We start from the raw sequence: 23,663 nt of genomic DNA, 5'->3' as shown, positions 1-23,663 counted from the left end.
TAACTTACTGATACGGATTCAACTCAGCCTGGCAAACAGAATCTATTGAATCTTGTCCTGCCAATAAATGTGTGTGTATATAGCATGTATGTGTGTGTACTGTATAGCATGTATGTATGCATGTATATATAGTGAGTGTGCATATATATATGGGTGTGTGTGTGTGTGTATAGTGTGTGTGTGTGTGTATATATATATATATATATATATATAATGTATGTGTGTTTATATACCATAGCATTGTATGTATGTATATCTATATATATAGATATAACGTATGGGTATAGTGTGTGCATAATGTGTGTATGTATATATATATGTATGTATGTGTGAGCATATACATATACTGTATAGCATGTATGTATGTTTGTATATGTCTATATAGCATGTGTGCACATACATATATATATATGTATGTGTGCAGATAATGCATGTGTATGTATATACATGTGTATATATGTGTGAATATATATATATACACACACACACATATTTATGCATATGTATGTACATGTGTACGTGTGAATACATATACGCAGACATATACATGTGTACATATGTGTATGCATGTACATATATGTATAGATAGATAGATATATACTCACACATATATGTGTCTGTGTATATGTAGATACATGTATGAACATATACATACAGACATATCTGTGTATACAGACCCCTCTTCTTCCTCCCTCTCACCTTGCTGCCGGTGCCGATGTCGGTGGTGATGCTGGTGCTGCTGCTGCTGAGGCTGGAGCAGCATCTTCACCTCGCCGTTCTCCTCCCAGCCGCCGCCGCCGCCACTCAGTCCTCCCCTCCGCCCTCCTCCTGCTCCTCCGGAGGCCCCCGAGCGGGCCCCGGCCGGTCTCCTGGCCTTCTCCTTGTCCCTCTGCTTCTCTTTGGTCCTCTTGGTCTTGCTGCTGCTGCTGCTGCTGCTGCTTCTGCTGCCTCTGCTGCTGGTGCCTCCTCCTCCTCCTCCCTCGACGACAACAACGGCGGCGGCGGCGGGGCCCAAGCGCCGATGGGAGTGAGAGGAGGAGGAGGAGGACGAGGAGGAGGAAGAGGGCGGCGGCAGGAGCAACTTGTGAGGCGGGAAGGCGACGCTGCTGGCGCCCGAGGCGAAGGCGGTGAGGCTCCAGAGAGAAGGCCCCACTGGGATGTGAGGCTGAGGGAGAGAAGGAGGAGGCGGCGGCGGCGGCGGCGGCGGCTGCTTCCTATTGCCGCCTCCCTCGCCGTTGACCCTCTTGGGGCCCTTGAGGCCTCGCTCCTCGGCCTTCAAGCGCTTGGAGGCCGGTTGGAAGCCGCCTCTGCTTCCGCCGCGCTGAGAGGCCGCGCTGGAAGAGAGCGGCTGCTGAGGCGGAGGCGCCACCGTCGCGCCTCGCGCGGGACTCAGAGGCTCCGCCATTTTGTGCTTCTATTTACCTCTCTCTCGCCAGTCAGCCGGGATGGCAAAAGGGGCGGGGCAAGGGAGGAGGGGCGGGACTAGAGCGACATTCCCCTCCAATAGGAACGGGGCGAGGAGAGGAGAGACGGCGCAAGGAGCCAATGGGATTCCAGGGGACTGGGGAGAAGGGGAGACAGACAGCGGGAGGAGCCAATGGGGCTCCATAATAAGGGGAATAGGGTTGGCTGTGACTGACTGTAAGAGTCTCTGCCTCAGTGTGGCGCAGTTTGTGAGAGAGGAAGGAGGGCCTGCTGCTGCTGCTGCTGCTGCTGCTCTTCTTGGAGGCTCCCCTGAAGAAGGAAGGGAGTCCCCTGAGGAAGCGGGGAAGAGCGAGCGGGAGGAGGCTGTACAGCTCCCTTTCGTCGGCGAGGGGGGGTGTTCTCCTCTATGGTGAATAATACGGTTTGAGCCCGCTTTAAAGCCGCCTTGGCTCCCTGCTGTGGAATTCTGGGAAATTGTCGTTGCTTGAGGCACCAGAGCGGGACTTGTAAGCTCCCCCCGCCCCATATGTGCATTTGAAAGGGTTGGCGACCTTCAAGAAGATGGATCTATCTATCTGCCTATCTGTAACTTCATGAAGGGCACCAAGCCTTTCATAGATAGATAGATGGATATAGATAAATCTTCTTGAAGGGCACCAAGCCTTTCATATAGATAGCTAGATAGATATAGATGTACGTATAGATAGATCTTCTTGAAGGGCGCCAAGCCTTTCATATACACACAAACAAACACACTAATTCCTCCATAGTTACACCTTTGATATTTGCAGATTTGATTAATATGTTCTCTCTAAGAATCTCTAGGTCCTCCAGTGCAACTCTATGGTCAACTTTAACTACAAGTTGCACTGAAAGACCTAGCGATTCCTAGAGAGAATACTCTACTAGGCCTTTGTAGCTCCTCCAGGGCAGTTCTGTGGTCAGTGTCTGTCGGACGTTGACCACAGAGTTGCCCTGGAGGAACTAGAGATCCCTAGAGAGGTGTCCTCTCAGGTAAAATACATGGTGTTTTTGTTCTTTGCGGTGTTTTCCATATTCACGGGGGTCTTGTGCCCCTAACCCTAGCAAAAATGGAGGAACAAGTGTCTATATATCCATTTTTAATGCATGCCTGTTTGCGGCTGCCATCTTAGAAGATGCCTTCCTTCTCCTCCTCCTTTCTTGGGCCAGAGAATGTCTCTTCTAAGATGGTGCCCTCTGAGGCATGCTTGTTTTCCTGACCGTGATACGTGCATTTAAATTGGTTTTAATACAGGAAATAGGTTAAGAATGCAAGGTTATCCACTCTTGTCTGGGATTAAGGCCCGTTTACCTCTGTGGGGCTTAGTTTTGGCCCACCACATGGCTGCCATCTTGGTGGCACTGTTGAAAGCATGCATACATTTATGCTGCTGGGTTGTGAGGAACGGTTCTGACCCAAACAAGGCGCCTCCTGAATATTATTGAAGGTGGGTTGGCTCCCTGTTGTTCTTTCTGTTCTAACCAGTGGTGAGGTGTTGGGTCCAAGCAGTTTCTCCTAGGTCCAAAACACACTGCAGAAATAACCCAGTTTGGGACTGCTTCAACTGCCCTGGCTCAATGCTAGGGAATCCTCAGGATTATGGTTTGTTGTGGCACCAGAGCTCTCTGACGGAGAAGGCTCAAAACTACATTAACGTGGAGTGCAATTGGCATATGATTCTGCTGCTACTATCCCAAGAATTACCCCAGGTTTTTCTGGGCTATCCAAAATGTTGTTTTTGTTGTGTGCGTTCGAGTGTTTTCCGATCTGCGACAAACCGATGGGGTTTCCTTGGAAAATTTCTTCAGAGGGCTTTTGCCATTGCCATCCTCTGAGGTGAGAGAGTGTGACTTACCCAGAGTCACGCTCTGGGTTTACATGACTGAGCTGGGATTTGAACCCTGGTCCCTAGAGTCGTAGTCTACTGCACAGGCCATTACACCATGCTGGCTCTTGTGTCTAAATTACAGACTCTCTGGCTATATAGGCTTCCTATTGTAGTAGGGAGGGTGTAATATTACATATAATACTCCATATAAACATGTTATGGTGGCTCGGTAGTTCTTTGCACAGTATTTGATTGAGTCCAGCCTGAGGAGCGTATCTCAGGAGGAAGGAAGCTCTTGTTGGTGCCCATACCTTGTCCTTATTTCCAGATGCCAGATAATACGTTTCAATTTACTGTACTAAGGCCTATTACAGACTGCCAAAATAAAGCTGCTTTGGGTCTCTTTGGAGGTATGCTATTTAAATGATGCATGGGTCCTAAGAGTCCGGAGGTCGCGCCAAAGCCACACTTGGTTCCTAAGCACTGGAGTGCAGCTTTGGTGCAGCTTCTGGATTCTTAGGATGCATGCATCATTTAAATAGCATACATCCAAAGAGACCCGAAGCAGCTTTATTTTGGCAGTCTGTAACAGGCCTAAGCCACATTGAAATGAAGCTTTGCCTTAATTGATTTAAGCTGGTACTAAAGAAGAACCCATGGTTCATCTCAAGAATATTATCATGAGCGATTAAAACGTGTATTAAGGATATACATAGGGAAAGCACAGTATGTACCAAAAAGAATATGTTAATATTCACATCAAAGGATACTGAGCTCATGGACAGAGCAGATTGGTGCTGTTTCACTCTCATATGTGCATAACCAAGGAAAGGGGTCACACAACTAGGCTAGAATACATAATCAAAAATGATGGTTTTGAGTTGCACCGTATCTCCAAAACAGCTGTTCAGTTCGATCTGTAAATAGTATATTTGGTCCTTCATGAAAGACTGAGCTGCCTCCAAATATTAGACTGTTCAAGTCAAGATGCTGCAATCTGGTTTTCTTAGGAGAGATATGTGGACAAATTAAAAGATGAAGTAATTCATGGATACAACGCTAAAAATGTCGTGTTGCCTATTAAGCGAAGATGTATCTTGACTTAGCAGTGGAGTTTTATTTATATTGCCTGCTATTAAATCCACACATATCATTGAATAGTGCAGTAACACTGATGGAGTTAGATTAGAATTACTAAAATAGACAAATGAGCCATTAACAGTAATGTACATAAGGACTGCTGTAATAACTACTTCTTTCTCCTAAGCATAGATTTCTGGTTGTTCTTTTAAAAAAAAATAGTTGGAAAACCTGAAGCACAACTGACAAGAAAGCACACAGCTAAGCATAATTTGGCTGTCCATTTCACTATGTTTTCTCTCTTGGCAGGCATTCATTACTTTCTTATTGGCAGAACAAGATTTAATAGATCCCATGTCTGTTTGCCAGGCTTAGTTGAATCAGTATCAGTAAGTTACTTTTATGACAGTGGCAGCATCTAATGTAGGAGATACACAATTATGGAGAAAAGGAGTTAAAGAGGTATTTTCAGTTCTTATCAAAATCACACCCTTTTAAAATATATATATATATAAAAGTTGAGATGCCACTGGGCTAGTTTAACTTTAATATGCAGATGGTTATTGATGTACAAGCCTCTCACTTTAGACAAGATGAGACATGTGCTTGAAATCAAAATAGCAGCACTGTCCACTTCACTAGAGAGTAGGTCTTATTGAACTCCATGGGATTTTGTTCTATGTGTCATGCATCTTACTATTAATATTATTCCAGCATTTGGGATGAACATACTTAGGAATATATGCTTCATTGGCAGTGTTGGTTGCACAAGAGCTACCCTTACTTCTAGGATCAATATCCTGCATGTGTTGATGATTGATTCCCAAATCAAGTGCCAGACAAGCTCTCTGTATCAAATTATATCAATTTAGAGGCAGGTTTTTGTTCCCAATGAAAACTTCATGCATGCCACTTGAGTGATGCAGAATGAACTAGAATTTTAAAAGGAGAGTGCTGGAAGTTGGTTTTTGGTATTAAGATCCTTGCTAGTATCCCTTCAAAATGCTTGAAGGGATACCCATGGGGTGGAGGTGGAATACCAATGTCATGGTCTCATTGCTTCCCTCCAGTAGTTCTTGGTTTTCATTTGGAAGAAAAGAAATGTTTGTGTTTAAAAATAAATTCAAACATCACACATGCATAACCTTATGAAGGAAAATGAATTTCTGAACTTGCTTAAGCAAACAATGGAGAAAGCATTCATTTTCTTTCCTTTCTTTAAAAACTGCAGTAAGATAACTCGCTGTGCTATGGTTTGTTCTTTCTGCTTGGAAAGGTTTTCTGCCATCTCCATCTCAAAATCTTTGTATTCCTAATGATCTGTTATAAATACAGTGTGTGCAAGTTTAAAGGTCTAAAGAACAGACCTGATAAAGAGTTTTGAGTAAAGGATGTAGTTGAGTGGGCAGCTACTGAGTGTGGATGGACTTCATTGGCTTCCAGGGAGCACTATGTTCACATTGATTTCATTTTACCTTTGGCGAAATGTTTCACTAAGTGGATCTCATCCATTCCCTAAAGGCCCTGAATACGGGGTTTTCTCAACTTTGGAAGGGGCTACGCTGCTTTAAGCACAACAGTGGTTTTTTTCCCAACTAGGAACTAAACCAGCAGTTGACTTTGTTTACTTCTTGGTTGAAAAATTAAGTGCACTGATAAGCAGTATAGAAATGTTATTGCTATTCAAGTAGCCTGTTGACTTATGGCAACCCCATGAATGTCATAGGGTTTTCCTAGGCAAGGAATACTCAAGAGGTGTTTTTGTCAGTTCCTTCCTCTGAAATATATATGTATTCGCTTATATACATATTCATGCATGACTGAACTTACATACTGTTGTATCTATTGCAATTGATTGAGGTTTGTTTGTTTTTTAATGCTTCCACTGGCATAAAGTCTTCTCTCCAAAGTGAGGAAGGGATATTTTTTTAGGGAGGTTAGCCGAGTAGTACACTGCTGTAACAAGTGTCTGAAAATCCTTGCATTGACCTTTTAAAGGCCTTGTTGCAGCGTGAGAGGGAAGACAGAAAGAAAAAAAGGAAGCGGATGGGCCAGAGATTCCTATCTGGTTTACAAGCAGATAAACAAAGGCCTCAATGGGAAACTGCATTAAGAAAGTCAAGGAGAAGAAAATCAGATGGGGAGTATAGGGCATCAAGCTTGGAGGTAGCCTGGGATGAGGATGTATCATGTAACAGAACAAACTTGTTAAACACGTTTTCCAAGAATATAGTAGGAGCAAACATAGGATGGGCAAAGTAGGATGTAAAACATGAGAATTTTTATGTTAAGAACATTTCCCTACAGTATTTTCCTGTGGTAATTATATTTATGTATTAAAATCATAACGTTCTTGTAAGATATCTGTTGTCTTAACAGTGTTAAGGATTTCTGATGCAGACCTAATGAACTGCTAGGGGCAAAGAGAGAGTGTAGAGGTACTGCAGATGAAAGCTGAGGAACGCATCTGTTTATGGATGTGCATTCCACCTACAAATCTTACATTATGCTTCTATAGATGTATAATTGGAAAGTGCTCCAGTGATTTTTCTTGAGAGTAGCTGTATGTGTGTAAACTTGGTTGCTTAATTTCCCCATTGAGTAGACACTAACTCCATGACGACTAATACAGTGTCTGCCATGGCATTTCTTACAGCTGGCTGAACTCTACATAGACTCCTCCCATCCTAGACTGTTCTTATTTAAACCTCTTTTACATTTAAAGTAGAAGTCGGATTGTGGTTTTATTTTTGTTTCCACCTTAAATTTAAAGAATACAGGTTGAGTCTCACTTATCCAGAATTACAAAATAAAAATACTCCAAAAACCAAAATCTTTTTTATGGGTGGCTGAGATACAAGGGGGTATCATAAAGTAATAATTATCACCTGGAAGTTATTATGGTATATTGATGAAATTTTGTCAGTGTCATCATTGATCCCTAAGTGCATGATATTGAGAAAATACAGCTGATTGTCCTTTTTCTTTTTTGTTACAGGTTGTACCAGAAATGACTAAAGTGTAAAATGGAGAAGACTGAGGCTCGCAGCATGATTAAGTTCCTTCATTTGAAGGGTAATAATGCCCAGCAAATTCATGATGAAATGATGGTAATTTATGGAAACAATTGTGGAAATGATATAAGTAGTTGAAATTTAGTTTATTAAAGTTTATGTTTCTAATTCTGAAGGACATTGTTAAGTTATTTAATGATATGGCAATGTTATTGAAGGTTTTTTTTAACAAGATTGGTAAATTCAAAGGGAAATTTGTTTAACTGACATGCATTCTTGATAGGAGTTGGCACATGCCTCCAGCATAATCTAACAGAAATGTAGTTTAAACATGTTACGTTCTAATTCTGTATTTAACTGAAAATATAAACCGCAATTGTAATTTTTAGACCAGATGAACAAAATACACTAGCTCTTTTTGTTCATGATGTTCAAGGATTGAATTGTCCCCACTGCTCAGCTCTGTTCTATCAATTTGGAATATTTACTATCCTCTTCCTTACTCCAAAAAGGCCTCTGAGCCCCTAAGGAGCTTTGAACAGAGAAGATCAGAGTCGTCACCACTCCAGCCTCAAAAATCAAGTAAAAAGCAGCTTGAAAGGCACGCCTCTCAGACTCCCTATGCAGAAGCATAGCCTGATTCCATTTTTTCCTTAACTATTTTTGACTCCCCAAAGAGCTTTCTATGGTTATCTTGAGAAGCGTATAGTGATATGCTATATGCATGGGACAATTAACAGGTAGGGACTGCAGCTATAGGGATTTCTCTGTCCAGAGACGTTTACCTTGCGTCATTTTGTGAACACCAGGTATTTTCCAAATCGCTTACACTCTTACATATTTTCACATTAATGTGTATGTTGTCTAGGCCTAATTGCCACAATTGTTCTTTAATAGAAGTAGAAGAAACTGTTCTTGGAATTCTGTGCTGAAGATAAAGATACAAAATGCCCAAGTAATGCTTAAAGGGATCAATGGCATGATAATTCATAAATGTATTTAATAGTATTTATTTCTATTATGAACATTGCTTAGATTCATAAATATGAAGAAAATTCAAACTAAATAAAAATGTTTAAATCATGGAATTCACCATTTTCAGTCATTTTCTCATTACCTCACTTTTAGGCCATTAAAAAGTTGCCTGTCAGGATTGTGGGCCTCAGCTCCCAATAACCAGGCGAATATCTTGGCGTGGCTAAACAAAAGAATTTATTCCAGGAATTGGAACAGAGGTTCCTCATCTGAGGTTTGTCTTAGCAGTGGAAATTTCCCACTTGAACCCTGAGCTAAGAAGCCCATCATCCAACTGCCCCTTCTCCAGCTACAATTGCCCCCCCATCCAAATCAAGTGACCTTTCATGTTCCCCCTTCCCTTCTAGTATTATCATTTAATCTTGCTAAAGGAGGAAGCACATCCCTGGATTACAGCTGCCCAATCTGTTTGCAGGAAGAAGGGACCATAAACTTCCAGCTGTCTGTCAGTGTCCGCTGGCCATTTGCCCCTCCCATTATTTTACATAGCTAATATTTCCCTTGATACACCAGCATGTTATTCCAGCACTATAACATCATATATCGTGACAGAACCATGCACCTGGTTTTAATATTGCTTTTTTATGGGATATGTAAAATACTGGATATACTGTATACAGCTAGAAATAGTAGTCTAAAAATTGACCAAAAAATCTGAGTCGACTTATCCACAAGTCAGTGCCCGTACTGTGACTCTTGAAAAAATGAGACATTCCCTGGTGAAAGGCAAGAGTGTAATCTGTCCTGGAGGCACTGTCCCCCTCTACTCTCTCATGCATCCAGCCTTTAATGTGAGCACAAACAGTGATGCTTGCTGGAATTTTGTAAGCTCTTTGGCATCATTTCCCTTTCATTCATCCTTGAGATCCTTTGTTACATGCCCCTAGGTTTTACCCTCAACTTATCCACAGGTCATATCAAAATCCATAATTTTGGCCCCAAAACTTCCCAACATATATGAGATCGACTTGTAGATCGACAAGCTTGTTTTCTGCTGCTCCAGAGAACAGGACCCGGAACAATGGATGCAAGCTCCAGGAAAAGAGATTCCACCTCAACATTAGGAAGAACTTCCTGTTCCACAGTGGAACACACTCCCTTGGAGTGTAGTGGAGTTAAGCAGAGGCTAGATGGCCATCTGTCAGGGATGCTTTGATTTGGATTTCCTGCATGACAGGGGGTTGGACTGGATGGCCCATGCGGTCTCTTCCAACTCTATGATTCTATATATGGTAAGACAAATCTAAATCCAGTTTATTTCCAACTAGAATCAATAGAAATTATTTAAGTGTTGTTACCAAATGCCTTTTCTTTCAATGGGTCTCCTCTGGTTTAGCTAATAGTTGTTTTTAGACCAGAAGTAGCAATTTATACTTAATGAATTAATTTCTTCAGACATGATTTAAAAGTAGGTACTTGTTTGCTTTTAAAGTGCAGCCACATGTTTTTTGCTGTGTGTATCTTGTGACAGCAGAATGAATGCAAATAGGGTATCTGAATTGGTTTCAAAAGGGCTTGTTCTGAGCTTTTTGCTGGCCATGAAGAAAACAAATTGATTGCCTTCTGAGAGGTGGGGATAACTACCTGCTTCCATAGCATTTACCACTGTTACCATCTGTAAAAGCCCTTCAAGAAGCTTCATAGATTCTGTTGGTAAAAGCCCTTCAAGAATTCAGGATGGTACCTATGACCTTTACCATGTAGCCTCTGCTTCAAGCTGCCTGATAACTAGGCATGTAGGTGAATTCAGCCTGGATCTAGTTGAAGATTTACCCCCTTTGCTGAAGAGTCTCAAATACAGGAACGGCTCCACACTCTCCTACTCTCATCCACTGAAAGCACCAGGTTCCTTGTAATCATTTGGGGACCCTTCGGATTCTGTGCCCACTTTCTTTTTACAGCACACTTGCTCTCAGATACATTGTTAGAATGGTATACAACAAACCTCAAGGCAAGGAAAACAGTATGTTCTCATTTCCAGCAACAGGCATGAACAGGAATCTGGTTCTTTTGTCATTAATGAGTGCAGTAGTGATCCTTTATGGTTTACATTTCACCTGTTGATAAGACTGCCCTGTTACAGGATTCGATAAGACTGTTCTGAATGTGTCTTAGAATTGTCTTACCTGTCTAAAAAGCACTGTAGTAGATGTAGCAACCAGTTAGGATGGAATACGGTTCAGAAAACAAAAGGCTGTCAAAGAGACATGGCACTCAAATACTGTAATGCTTTTTAAGAACTGCGGAGTATGCATTATCAGTGTAGTGCCAAGTCATGTGTGTGTACGCAGAGAAAAAGCAAATGTGGCAAACTAAATAAAAATGGTTAAGAAGCATGTGCTGTAGATACCATTTAGTCAATAGGAAGGTATGGGAAAGCCTTCTAACAGTAGTTACTTCCATAGGTACCTTTGAAGTATCTGAAATTTTTGAGGAGGAAAATGGAATATAAGCCCATTTTGAAGAACCTTTCCCTCCCAGTAGGGCTAGAATCCATCCTAAGAAGAGCCAGAGTGTCTTTTCTCCCCAAGTCACCAGCCAAGAGCCTTTGCGTGTTAGCACATTTGTATTGTGGGGTTTCTTGTTTGCACATCAGAATTTCTCTTGGGGAGGTATCTGATCTGACCTTAATGCAGGGCTGGAAAAAAAGTGTATTTCTGTCTTGAACCTACCTATGGCAGGTTCTCGTCTCTTCCTCCTGCATATGTTATAAGTATTCTGCTATGCTTTTTGTATATTTCAGTAAGTATGCTAGTTTCTGAGACAGCTATTATCAGGGTGTGCTCAGGCAGAAAACAGTCAGGATTGCAATTTAAAACACTCATATTTCAGAAATATTTATTCCCTGATCATGGCAACATTTTAAATGTGTCTAGAGAAATGTCCTGAGCATGCGTGGTAACACAAACTCCATAAACTTTGGTTGGTCATGTCATTCAGTCAAAAATTCATCTTTATTTTTGTCCCTTACCTGATTTGAAGATAGCTGATATGTTATAAAACTGCACTGTTTGGAAGGTGTTTCATGCACTGCTAAGGCAGCAACTTTCTGTCAACCTCCAGCTTCAACGGTTCTGGGGCCGGGGTGCTTGTTAAAGCAAGCAGATTCACTTCTGGTTTATTGATATTTTCACAGTTGATTAACAAAAAATGAAGGAAGACTTAATACTGGAATAGATGGATTTTGGTCTAGAAATGAGTAGTATATTTAAATTTCAAGTTAAAGGAATAGTGGGAATCATGTGGGTCATCCACATTTGTGTTGAGATTGCATCTTCCAGTTTTCCTCACCATTAGCTAGGACTGCCAGGAGTTCAACGTAATCTGGAAGGCCACAAAATTGTCTCTGCAGTCTAAGGCCTATGAACATCTCAAAATCAACAGAACAGTTTTGGCTGCCCAAAACTCTCAAGGTATTTAGTACCTTTTCTGAAGGAAAGAGATGAAACCTGTTTGTTTGTATATTGTGTTATAACTCAACAAGATTCTTTTGAACAGGAAAACCAAAGCATTCCTACATTTATCTATTCTGTTTTTACACTAATGAATCATAACTATAGCTCAGGTATACTGCATTCCGTGTGATACACATGACACACCACTAAGGGAAGAGTTCTCTTTAATTTAAAGATTCTCTATTACAGAAACAGAAGCATATTTGTAGTGAATCCTTATGAGCATTAACCTTGACATTGCATCTTGCCAAGAAACAGTGTTGCTCTAAGGGCTTTGACTTTTACAGACACCGCTGCTGAAGGAGGGATTACTTTTCACTAGCACAGTGGAAGCTGTCTCAACAGTCCCTTTACAGGTGGGGCCCTGAAAGCCTTGCACAAATACACACCATTAGTATACTGTAACATTAAATCTGATGCAATTTAGTAATAAATGTTTTTTTTTAGAAAATTCTTCTACAGATTAATTGAAATATATTAAAAAGGATAACTAAAGTGTGAGTTAAGTGTTCTTTTTTTTACTGGCAGATCAAATATGTTGATAAGCTAATCTCAATCAGTGAACATATTCATGCTAAAAAATCTGATATTTCAAAGGCACTTATGGACTCTCCATGACTAGATGAAAACCAAGACAAAATTAGGACCAACAGTTAAAACAGTATATAATATAAAAATAACTTTTTGTTTACAATTTACAAAATGTATTACAATCTTCATCTCTGCCATCCTATTACTCTGGATGTGTGCCCAACGTATTTTTTTAAAAACAAAACATACTATTTACTAAAACATTAGGGCAAATAATTTACAAGGTACTTGAAAATTTAGGTCATGCAGAGATTTCTTACACCTTCTGTTAATACTTTATGATTTCAGCTTTATCAAATCATATACCTGCTTGCCCTGTGCATATACAAAATAAAGGGTACAGGATAACAAACTTTAGCAAAAAGTTGTCCATAAACTTAATTTGTCAAAAGTTTCACCATATCAATATGTCTAGAAACTGTGTAACAAGTTCAAAAGACATTAAGGCAATAATACTTGAAGTAACAAAATAAACCATATGTAATACTTTCTCCTAAGTGTGATAAGGCAGATTGATGGCCCCAGATTGCAATACTAGAATCCACTGCTGCAGATATTACTGTTTGTGTTGATGTATATAAGAGTGTACCATTGTGTATTTGTATGTACACTGTGTTAGTTACCCCCCTAAAAAAGCGTGGAAAACTATTGATCTAGTTCAGTGGCACTTGAATATTCCAGTATAACTTAATATGTGTCCATTTGTTCGTGCATCATGTCCATTCGGTAGGTGGCTCTCTTGGTCCTCTTGGTTTTCCACAGCGGTTACCAAAACCTAAATTGGATATTACATTTAGAAAGAGAAGAGTTAGAGAAGCATTCAGAAATATTATCAATTTAAATGCACCATAGTAAAATCATTGAACATGTATAATTTCTAGTAATATGTGCCATTTTCAAACTACCCAAGGCAGGCATGGAGGCGGGCTGTTTAAACTTTCATTTGTCATTCATTGTTCATTGTTGGTTATGCTAGCAGGAGCTGATGGGAATGGCAGTCCAGTTTCTGGAAGGCCACACATTCTCCATTCCTGAATGGGGAACCTGGGGCCCTTTTCATGCTAGACCCAACTCCTGTCTTTACCAGCAAGTATAGCCAATGGTGGGGGGCTGATAGCACCTACAGTCCAGCAACATCTGTAAGGACACAGTTCTGGACTACCCAAAGCACCTCCCTGAAAAGAGAAAAATGTAATCGAAACTTCCAGTCACTTCCTGTTTTGAAAAAGCACCTCTCTTGAGCCTGAAAATTTCAGTGCTAAGTGTTTTGGCAGGAACCTTGCCCCACTGTACATGTCTAGACAGGATTCCCATTCTGCCACTCATTTCCTCTTTGTCCTTTGCAGCTACAGTAACATATTCAGAACTGTTTGGCTTCAAACTGAAAGACTGCTGAACTGCTTCATTTTCTCCTTTTTCCATCTTTTTCTTCATGTTTTATATCTGTATTTACTTTTACCTTTTCTGCTTTTATCTTTACATTAACGTTAATAAACTATGTGCATGCATCTAGACAAAGCAGGCAACTAGTACATCCAGATGTTGCTGAACTGTAATTACCATCATCCTTTACCATTAGTTATGTTGCATGGGCTCGTGGGAGCTGCAGTCAGTCAACATATGGAGGGCCAGCCTGACTTAAGAGCTTGTGAACCCGTTTTGTTGCATTAATCTAGCAAAAATATATGATAAGCCTAGAATAATCAATGTTCCCTATTCTGTGCTATAGTTTCTCCAAATATATTCTTGCTTATCTCCACTGAATTAATTACTAACTTTGTTGTTAACTGCCATCAAGTTAACCTCAACTTGTGGCAGACCCATGAACAAGAGACCTCACTACAAATAAAGTAATAAATTATAATTTACCAATATCTGTAGTCTCAACTGGAACTTCTGAGACTGGACTTCCTTTAGCAGTAGGGTTGGAAAAAGGAGGCTGAGGTATAGCATTTGCTTCTGATTTGTCTTCCATTTCAGTATGATCTGAGGGGGTAAAATGACCCATTGATGCAGAATGAGTTTTTGCAATTATGAGGTCTAAAATCAGTATTGTTTTTCCTCTCAAATTCCAACACAATGGAATGCCCTTCCACCCCTGTTTCAGCCTTTTGTGCCACCCCTGGTTCTTTTCCAGCATTTCAGGGCTAGTAATGAAGATGTCTGGAGGAATTTACAGCCCCTCTGTCAGAAGAGCCAAACTATCCCTTTGGGATAGCTCAAGTCTATCTGTCAAAACATAATTTAGTTAATACTTAGATTTGTTCTAAGCAATTTTGTTTGGAGTATTTCCAAGAGTTTTATGCACTCCAAGAAAAACAAGACCTCATGTCATAAAACTAAAAAGCAAATCTATTTCACTACCAAATGGAGATGTACATCTTAACTGCTACCACCCTGGCCTTGGAAGGAGAGGAAGAGAGGCAGGCAGAGCTCCTCCATGCCTAGCTCCAGAGACAGATTGAAGGCCCTCCCTCCATTCCAACTGCCACCACACTGCAGTATGTGCCGGGCTCGATCCACTTCCCCACTGCTACAGTATGTCCTCCTCCTTTTGTGACATGTCTTTTTAGACTGTAAGCCTGAGGGCAGGGAACTGTCAAATTAACTATCTATAGGCCACTCTGAGAGCCTTTGTGACTGAAGAGCAGTGTAGAAGTACTCTAAACAATAAATAAAAATACACAGTCCTGTCCTGCCAGTTTTTTGTCTTTTGTCCACATCTTTGCTCTTTATGTCATAAGATGTTTTTCAGGAAGAAAAAGAAAGAAACAAAAACATTTCTGACTTAATGCAGGCAGTGCATCTTGACTGTGTCCAAATGTGTCACACTTAAGTAAACAAATTATCCTGCGCTTCAGCAAACAAGAAAGGTTTCTCATTTCCTGCAACATTGTAGCCATTGCCATACAGAGGTTAAGTTGACATATCCAGCATACACTTTTGACGTGTAGTGAAAAGACAAAGATTATCTAAACACTGAGCAATGGACAGTGAGTATGTAATCTTCCCAAACCTGGAGACTCTGATTACACTAAGAGCACAGAAGGTGCACAGGAACCGATCACAGAAATAAGTTCCAAGTCAGAAGACTATAAATGTACATATATTTTTTTAAACCATGAGATTTTTTTCCAAATAAAATATTAATAAACTTGTCCCTCCATATTCGCTAAGGTTAGGGGCATAAGACTCCCGTGAATATGGGAAAAAAACCACATATAACAAGGACACCTCTCTAGGAATCTCTAGGTCCTCCAGTGCAACTCTGTGGTCAGCATCCAACAGACACTGACCATAGAACTGCACTGGAGGAGCTACAAATGCCTAGTAGAGTATTCTCTCTAGGAAACTCTACGTCTTTCTTTCAGTGTAACTTTGAGTTAAAGCTGACCATAGTGTTGCACTGGAAGACCTAGATATTCCTAGGGAGAACGTATTAATCAAATTCATGAAGAATCAAGGTCACAAATAAAGAGGGATGAGTGTACACTGCAATATAGGCCCAAATTCAATTGCTAGTAACTACTAGAGTAGTCCCACAGAATCAATAGGATTTATATTAAGTGTTGTCTTATTCAGCAGTTCAATAAAAGAGTCTAACCCAGTAGGGACTATGAAGTGGTTTTAGACACCCTGGTCAGTATATGTCTTGCCCGTGTTACTATCTTATGCATTTACAGTTTTTTTTAATATTTCCACATGCATAGGTGTTACGAATAATTTTGTTATGTGCCTTCAAGCAATTTTCCACAAACCTATCACAGGGTTTTCTGGGGCTGACGGTGTGTGACTCACCCAAGGTCACCCAGTGGATTTCCATGGCAAAGCTGGGAACTGAACCCTTGTTCCAGAGTCACAGTCCAATGCTCAAACCATTGCACTCTGTTACCAACATTCCAGTTGAAATATAAGCACTTGCACTAAGAGGTACTTAGTGGCGCAGTGGTTAAATGCCTGTACTGCAGCCATTTACTCAAAACCACAAGGTTGCGAGTTCAAGACCAGCAAAAGGGCCCAAGCTCGACTCAGGCTTGCATCCTTCCGAGGTCGCTAAAATGAGTACCTAGACTGTTGGGGGCAAATTAGCTTACTTGCTAATTAGCTTACTTGCTGTTCACCGCTATGATCTTTGGAATAGCGGTATATAAATAAAACAAATTATTATTATTATTATTATTATTATTATTATTATTATTACATGAGTTGCCTCTGGGCCAAAAAGCCCCAAACAGCAATTCACTATTTTGAATAGACCTGTTCAATAACTCAGGTGGGTAACCAATGGTTGGGTTAGAAACTACTCTGTCCCATATTCTTTATTTTTCTCACAGTGTTTACAGCACCTCAAGTTAACATATCCTAATTGATGACAAAGTACCTCTCACACAGACAGCTGCTATTTGTAAAAATAAAAATAAAAATACAGCTTCAGGGCCAAGCCACACAAGTATGAGCAGCAGCCAGTCTTGTTTACACACTGCATTGTTCCAATGTTTTCCTTCAGTGAGAGTCCACAGTCCCCACCACCACCAAAGCTCTTCCAAAGTCTTAAGGAACCACTCCATGAAGGCAATTTTGGCCTCTCCCCATCATAAGTAGAAGTACTTTGTTCTCACACACAAGCATGGATCTCACCTAGTATAGTTAAGGTCAAATTCATAGAATCATAGAGTTGGGAGAGACCACAAGGGCCATCCAGTCCAACCCCCGCCATGCAGGAACTCCCAATCACAGCCTCCCCAACAGATGGCCATACTGCCTCTGTTTAAAGACCTCTAAGGAAGCAGACTCCACCACACTTTGAGGGAGTGTGCTCCACTGTCGAACAGCCCTTACTGTCCGGAAGTTTCTCCTAATGCTGAGATGGAATATCTTTTCCTGTAGCTTTCATCCATTGCTCCAGGTCCTAGTCTCTGGAGCAGCAGAAAACAAGCTTGCTCCCTCCTCAATGTGACATCCCTTCAAATATTTAAACAGAGCTATCATATCACCTCTTAACCTTCTCTTCTCCAGGCTAAACATCCCCAGCTCCCTAAGTCATTCCTCACAGGGCACGGTTTCCAGACCCTTCACCATCTTGGTTGCCCTCCTTTGGACACGCTCCAGTTTCTCAATGTCCTTCTTGAATTGTGGAGCCCAAAACTGGACACAATATTCCTGACCAAAGCATAATAGAGTGGCACTATTACTTCCCTTGATCTAGACACTATACTTCTATTGATGCAACCTAAAATTTCATTGACCTTTTTAGCTGCCGCATTGCACTGTTGACTCATGTTCAACTTATGATCTACTTGGACTCCTAGATACCTTTCACATGCAATCTTGTTCAGCCAGGTGTCCCCCTGAACATAAAAGTAGCTTGATAAGTAAGAAAATTGTATAGTCTCCTAAATTAAAAATAAACTGCTTACCAAGCTGTGCAGGCCCAGCAACTTTCAATCCCTGAAATAAGATATTTTTAAATAATTAATACAAAACAGGTTTTTAAGTCAATGAAAGAATTCTCAATCAAAATGATAACAGACAGACAGATACTGGCATACCTCAGTTAACAAACCCTCTGAGAAAGAAGCCTCTTTTTACAAAATCTTTATACCCCACTACCTTTCTTCCTTGTCCTCTATCTAGCAAGAAAGCGAGAAGTGTTTTTAACAGCATGTGTACTGAGAGGATGGTGAAGGAAGGCTGGGGAGAAAACACAGACTTTCAGAAGCAACTTAAGCAGAGAAACTACTGTTCTCTCTGTGAGAGTTGACTTCAGTGTCACCCACCACTACTGCTTCAGCCCAGTAGCTGGTCCCATATACACAAATTGTGTGTGTGTGTACACACACACACACAAAAATACAATCTAGATGAAGAAACTGAAATGAAAAATTACCATATCTAGGACCAAACATGGACCAGAATGGAGACTGCAGTCAAGAAATAAGAAGACTAGGAATGGGAAGGGCAGCTATGAAAAAACTGGAGAAGATACTGAAGAGCAAAGACATACAACTGAGTACTAAAGTCAGAATCATTCAGGCCACTGTATTCCCAATTATCATGTATGGATGTGAGAGCTGGATAGTGAAGGAAGCAGATAGAAAGAAAACCAACTCATTTCAAATGTGGTGCTGGAGAAGAGTACTTATGATACTATGGATAGCCAAGAAGACAAACAAATGGGTTCTTGAACAGATCAGACCAGGACTCTCCTTGGAAGCAAAGATGATCAAGTTGAGACTATTGTACTTTGGCCACATAATGAGAGGTACGGATCACTAGAAAAAACAATAATGCTAGGAAAGGTATAGGGTAGAAGAAAGAGAGGAAGACCACAAACCAGATGGATAGACTCAACCAGGGGAGCTGTGGGCAAGGGCTTGCAGGATCTGGGCAGGGCAGTGGAGGACAGGGATTCTTGGAGATGTCTCATCCACAGGGTTGCCATGAGTTGGAACTGACTCTAGGGTAGCTAACAACAACAACTAAAAGGTTTCTGTTTAAAAAAGTTATGCCCAGACACTCATCAACTTTGTTAACTGAGGTATGCACACACACTTGCACACATTACATGGCCTAAAAACATAATGTTTTCCTGCTGACAACCAGAGGCAAACTTAATAATTGTGGAAGTCTCCATTCATGATTAAGAACTTACTTCATTTTTCATCTACATATCAGATTAACAATTCAACCTGGTTACCAAAATGTACATTCCCAGTGATTAGGTGGCATATAAATAAATCCATTATTATTATTATTATTATTATTATTATTATTATTATTATTATTCAATAATGTTATGTTACTTCATGTACACAATAATCTTATGTTGCTTCCAAATCATTGTCAGCTTTACAGAGATCTTTTGTGTACTGCTGGAACTGTATCAGATACCTTTTGGTGGTATCTTTTGGTTATCTCTGCCACTATGTAGCCTACTTCTTTCCAACCAGAATGTCCAGCCACTTCCAATACACTGTATTGGGAATCAGTCAATACATAAACCACGCATGTGGTCTGGAATGTGAACATGCAGTCTCAGGTCTAGCTAACGTAAATCCTCCTTACTATTAAAGCAGAGAGCATCTTGAATTTATGCCATCACTTACTGCCCCCATTACTCACTGCATCTCACTCTTTCACCCCAAAATGCTCAAGACATCTGAATATTTCAGTACTGTGGTGGCTCCATGAAAAGCAGTGAAACCAGAGGATATTTCCTGCTATAAAATGAGCAGACAACCACCTCTCTGCTAAATTTTACATATACAGTGATTCAAATGTGTTCCCTAACAAGGCTTGTTAGGGCAGGTGGTCACTTGTCACCAAATACTAAAAAGAAACATAAAAGAAAATTCTGCTCCATCACCCACCCCTTACTCGAGCCTAAACTCTGTGACTCACATGCTAGAACACACAGGTTGATACCAAGAAAAGCAATTCCTTCCATTTTAAGGTTTCATAAAGAGACACAAACTATTTGTACTGATACAAAATTCAAGCAATAGCCTGGGGAACTGTCACATAAAATGAGACTATATGTTATTTTATTAATATGCTGTGAGTGTTGTCTCTGTTCCTTTGAACTCTTCCATACTTACTGTACATTTTGGTTGTTCCAAAGTTTTGTCATCTTGTAACAAACTCCATTCAGCAGATCGTGGAAGGATAACAGCTTTGGGTAAAGTCGTAACTATGAGAAACCAGTTTAAAATAAAATATTTGTAGATATGTGATTATATCCAACTCAATATAAAAAAGTGATTAGTAAAGGACAATTGGTAATTACAACCTAGAAAAAAAATACACAGGGTTGCAATGGCTCTTTTTTCCAGTTTTAAGGCTCCAGTAAAAAATAATAATGAGCAACTGCATATTCAGAGCAGAGTCCTCCAAAAATACAGGACAGTACTGTGGTAGATACACTTATAGTTCTACATACTGAAGCTGTGGGAGGTCTTTATTACAGGCAAACATGTTAATTACAAGCTTGATATATGAAATAGCCTGAACAATTGAATGACTATCTAAATATGTGTTGATGTAAACGTTATCCAGTTTCGCCCCAAATACCCCATTTAATATACAAGTTTGATCCATATATCTTGTGAAACTCACGCTGCTCACTTGCAAGCACAAGAGATTCTGGAGTTCTTTCTGGTAGAGGAGGAGAAGAGTCTTCAGCAGCACCTGCATCTAAATACACACAAAATAATGGGCAAGGAGAACCACCTCCCTTTTAAAAACATTTCCAGGAGCATCTAAGTTCTTAAATATTAAATAGGAAGAAGAAATCTAGTAACAAATTTTAGACTAATTGGTCTAATTCGGCATGCACTTTTGTAGATACTATTCCATTTTTTCGGAGCAACTGATGGAGCACAGTATTACAACCCAGGTGATACTGTAATATTGCACTCCATCAGTACATTGGGAGAACTGGATTAATATGCACAAAAATCCTGAAATTTAGTCTCAAAGGTGCTACTAGATTCATTCGTCTTATCTTTTTGTGCTGTAACAGACTAACAGAGCTAAATGTAAACAATAAGCCATTTGCAGTAAATGTTTATTATGATTCTGATTATTATGAGAACAGAACTCTGGGCTCTTTGAATGTATCTGTGCTGAGTTATTCCAAACGTCCACTTGCAATATACAACTAACAACCACAAATGACCAACAACCATAAAAAACAAGTTCCTGTACTATATGAAATCCTAATTCTCCCACTGAGCTTGCCTGTCTGATAACGCTACTATTCTAATATGGTTAAAAACTGTTATTTGATTTAAAAGTAGATTTAATTTAGACTTTCTTCATATTTTTAAAAGACTTGCAGAAGAAAAAAATTAGTAATTCCAACCACTACTGTAGGTCCTACTTCAGTACATGTCATATTACCTAACAGAATGCTAGTTCTTTTGACTCTTAGTGGACTGAACTTGCCTACCTCTACTCTAACCATTACTACCAAAACATTGGTGGAAAAAATTGCTTTATGTAGAGAGAAACTGATCATTATTCAATAAGAATTTTAAAGCACACAGTTTATCAGATCTATATTTAACTTAGTAAAATACAATACACACACACACACAGAGGCCTCAATCCCTCTTTGATAAGGAATCTAGTGCAAACAGAAATGACAATAATATCATTGGATAGAACTATAAATCTTGGAGATCTTCACCAATACTAACTAATCTAGTGCTCTGAAATGTAATATTCAGGAAAGCAGCTCCTTCTGAGATACAACAGTCACCTGCTCACATATATTACTCATATGAGTAATTCATATGAGTGAAATGCTCCTTAGTGGTATCAGCCTAACAGGAACTGGCTTTTCGCAATTTCTAAGCAAAAGAAAGCAGGGGAAGGAGAGTGAGAGTAATCATCTACTTGCACTGTCTGCCTTGTTATACAGAACAAATAGGCACTTCACTCGTTTCCAAAGTGGTGTGTAGAATGGAATTGTGTAAGCAACTAAGAGATTCTCTGACTAGCCAACCTTCTATAAACTTTGCGATAACAGAATGAAATTTGATACACAGCTATTTATATTCCTAAAAGTTCTGGATTTGGGGGCTTTGTTCATTTACCCATTTTCCAAAATGGCCACCAAATGCCACTTCACCTTTAAAGAAGAAATGTATTTGATGTTACACAACATGAGCACCATAATATTCTCTTTTAGATAGTTGATACAGACATTATAATACTCTCTCTATACACACACACACACACACACACACACACACACACACACTACAACAGAAGGGAGATCAATGGAAGGGAATGAGCCATGCCTGGCAACTGGAACTGGAAGGCACTTTTGGTACTTAGCACACCATGACCTGACACCTTGTGTATTGCCACTAAGCATGTTCCCCACTCTGACATTATGTGACACTTGTCAGTCTTAGTAAGAATATGTGTCACAGAATAAACATTTACATTAAAGATATCTTCAGAACCCAGTATTACATCAGAATGAAAAAGTTGTAAATCTTTCTGTGTTACCTAACAAATACCAGTACTAATACATATAAAGCATCTGATGAAGTGGACTCCCAAGTCTACAAAAACCTGTGCTAGAAATTTATTTTTATTTTTTCAGTCTCAAAGGTGTCATAGGATTCCTTTATATCTGTTTACGCTAAGACAGACTAGCCTGGCTATTTCTTTTGAATACTTCAGGATAGAAATTGTTTGCAAATGAGAACAACATGGAGTTACTTCCACCTGCAAGGACAACATGCTAAAGGGACCATCTTGCAAGGATATCCTATGTGGAGACAGGTAATTTTACTAAGACAAGAATTTCCAGCACCAAATAAACAGGGTTGAACCAAAACTCAAAAAGGCATTTATGAGTCATTTGGGCAAGCAGCTGGCATCTGCCAAGCTATCCTGCAATTACAAAAAGGAATATAAGAAGCAACACAATTACAAAACAGACTGAACTTCCATATCCTACAATGTTTTGTGGGGTTTTTTGTTTTGTTTTGTTTTTTGTGAAGGAGAGTATTTTCAGCAGTGACATATGTTAAGCTTTAATAATCAACTGAAATTTGGCCAAGGACACTACTATTGTTTTTATTTTAACTAAACTTGTTTAACCAACAAATATTTAAAGACAATAAATTATAGAGTTAATACAACTGGACCACAACAAAATCATCTATATTGCTTCACCTTCATTTTATCCACTTGCATCCTTCCTGTTCTTCAGAAATCCATTGTTATTCATTACATTACTACTTCCATGCATCTTCATTTTCATGGATGAGTGGGATTTAAACCTGGAGGAGCCTATTAAAACCACTATAAGGCTGCAAATGGCTGGAAATACATACTGGAGTACTATTAGGGACTGGTGGAACGTTAAATTTGGGCAGCCTTACATCTATCCGTGTGAAAGTGCAACACCGCCACCACCCTAACAAGGTGAGTTGTATAATAGTTTCTATTTCTATAGAATTGGTGCACTTCTTAGCTATGCAGAAGCATATTAACTACCAAATTACATTTTAATCCAAAAGACAGCCCCAGCAAGGATCCATCAGCTTCCAGAATGTACTGTAACAGGTAAGTGTTACAGGTAGAGGAATGGGGAGTACATTGGATTGCTTAAGTCTCTAATGTACACCCGTGCCTCCCAATTCGTGGGGGATCCGTTCCAGACCCCTCCGCAAATTGAAAATATTGCAAAT

At 39.9% G+C, this 23,663-nt stretch overlaps 2 protein-coding genes and 1 long non-coding RNA gene across 4 annotated transcripts in view; 1 reads left to right on the top strand and 2 right to left on the bottom strand.

Annotated features, from left to right (window-relative positions):
- RSBN1L (round spermatid basic protein 1 like) overlaps positions 1-1,423 on the bottom strand; it is a 42,340-nt gene extending 40,917 nt beyond the window's left edge. The window contains exon 1 of the mRNA XM_089524605.1: positions 700-1,423. Within this exon, the coding sequence (XP_089380731.1) occupies positions 700-1,405 (706 nt within the window). The 5' untranslated portion in view covers positions 1,406-1,423. The remainder of the gene's footprint in view (positions 1-699) is intronic.
- Positions 1,424-1,527: 104 nt separating this feature from the next.
- Positions 1,528-8,192, top strand: LOC149312425 (uncharacterized). The gene is made up of 2 exons (XR_016281255.1): positions 1,528-1,834; positions 7,354-8,192. It is a non-coding gene; the product is annotated as an uncharacterized LOC149312425 (long non-coding RNA).
- Positions 8,193-12,507: 4,315 nt separating this feature from the next.
- The window catches only part of PTPN12 (protein tyrosine phosphatase non-receptor type 12), a 76,589-nt gene continuing 65,433 nt past the window's right edge, over positions 12,508-23,663 (bottom strand). Inside the window, exons 14-18 of one of the 2 annotated variants that reach the window (XM_089524606.1) lie at positions 20,566-20,643; positions 20,049-20,140; positions 17,868-17,898; positions 14,320-14,436; positions 12,508-13,225 (exon numbers count right to left, since the gene is read on the bottom strand). In XM_089524606.1, coding sequence (XP_089380732.1) covers positions 13,164-13,225; positions 14,320-14,436; positions 17,868-17,898; positions 20,049-20,140; positions 20,566-20,643 — 380 coding nt within the window. In that variant the 3' untranslated portion in view covers positions 12,508-13,163. The remainder of the gene's footprint in view (positions 13,226-14,319; positions 14,437-17,867; positions 17,899-20,048; positions 20,141-20,565; positions 20,644-23,663) is intronic. The other variant, XM_089524607.1, reaches the window with a different exon arrangement.

The sequence above is a fragment of the Sceloporus occidentalis genome, unplaced genomic scaffold, assembly GCF_023333645.1.
Source record: "Sceloporus occidentalis isolate IW3139 unplaced genomic scaffold, rSceOcc1.0.p SCAF_5, whole genome shotgun sequence".
Lineage (NCBI taxonomy): Eukaryota > Metazoa > Chordata > Lepidosauria > Squamata > Phrynosomatidae > Sceloporus > Sceloporus occidentalis.
The sequence above is the reverse complement of the archived record's forward strand: the minus strand, read 5'-3'. Positions and strand labels throughout refer to the sequence as shown.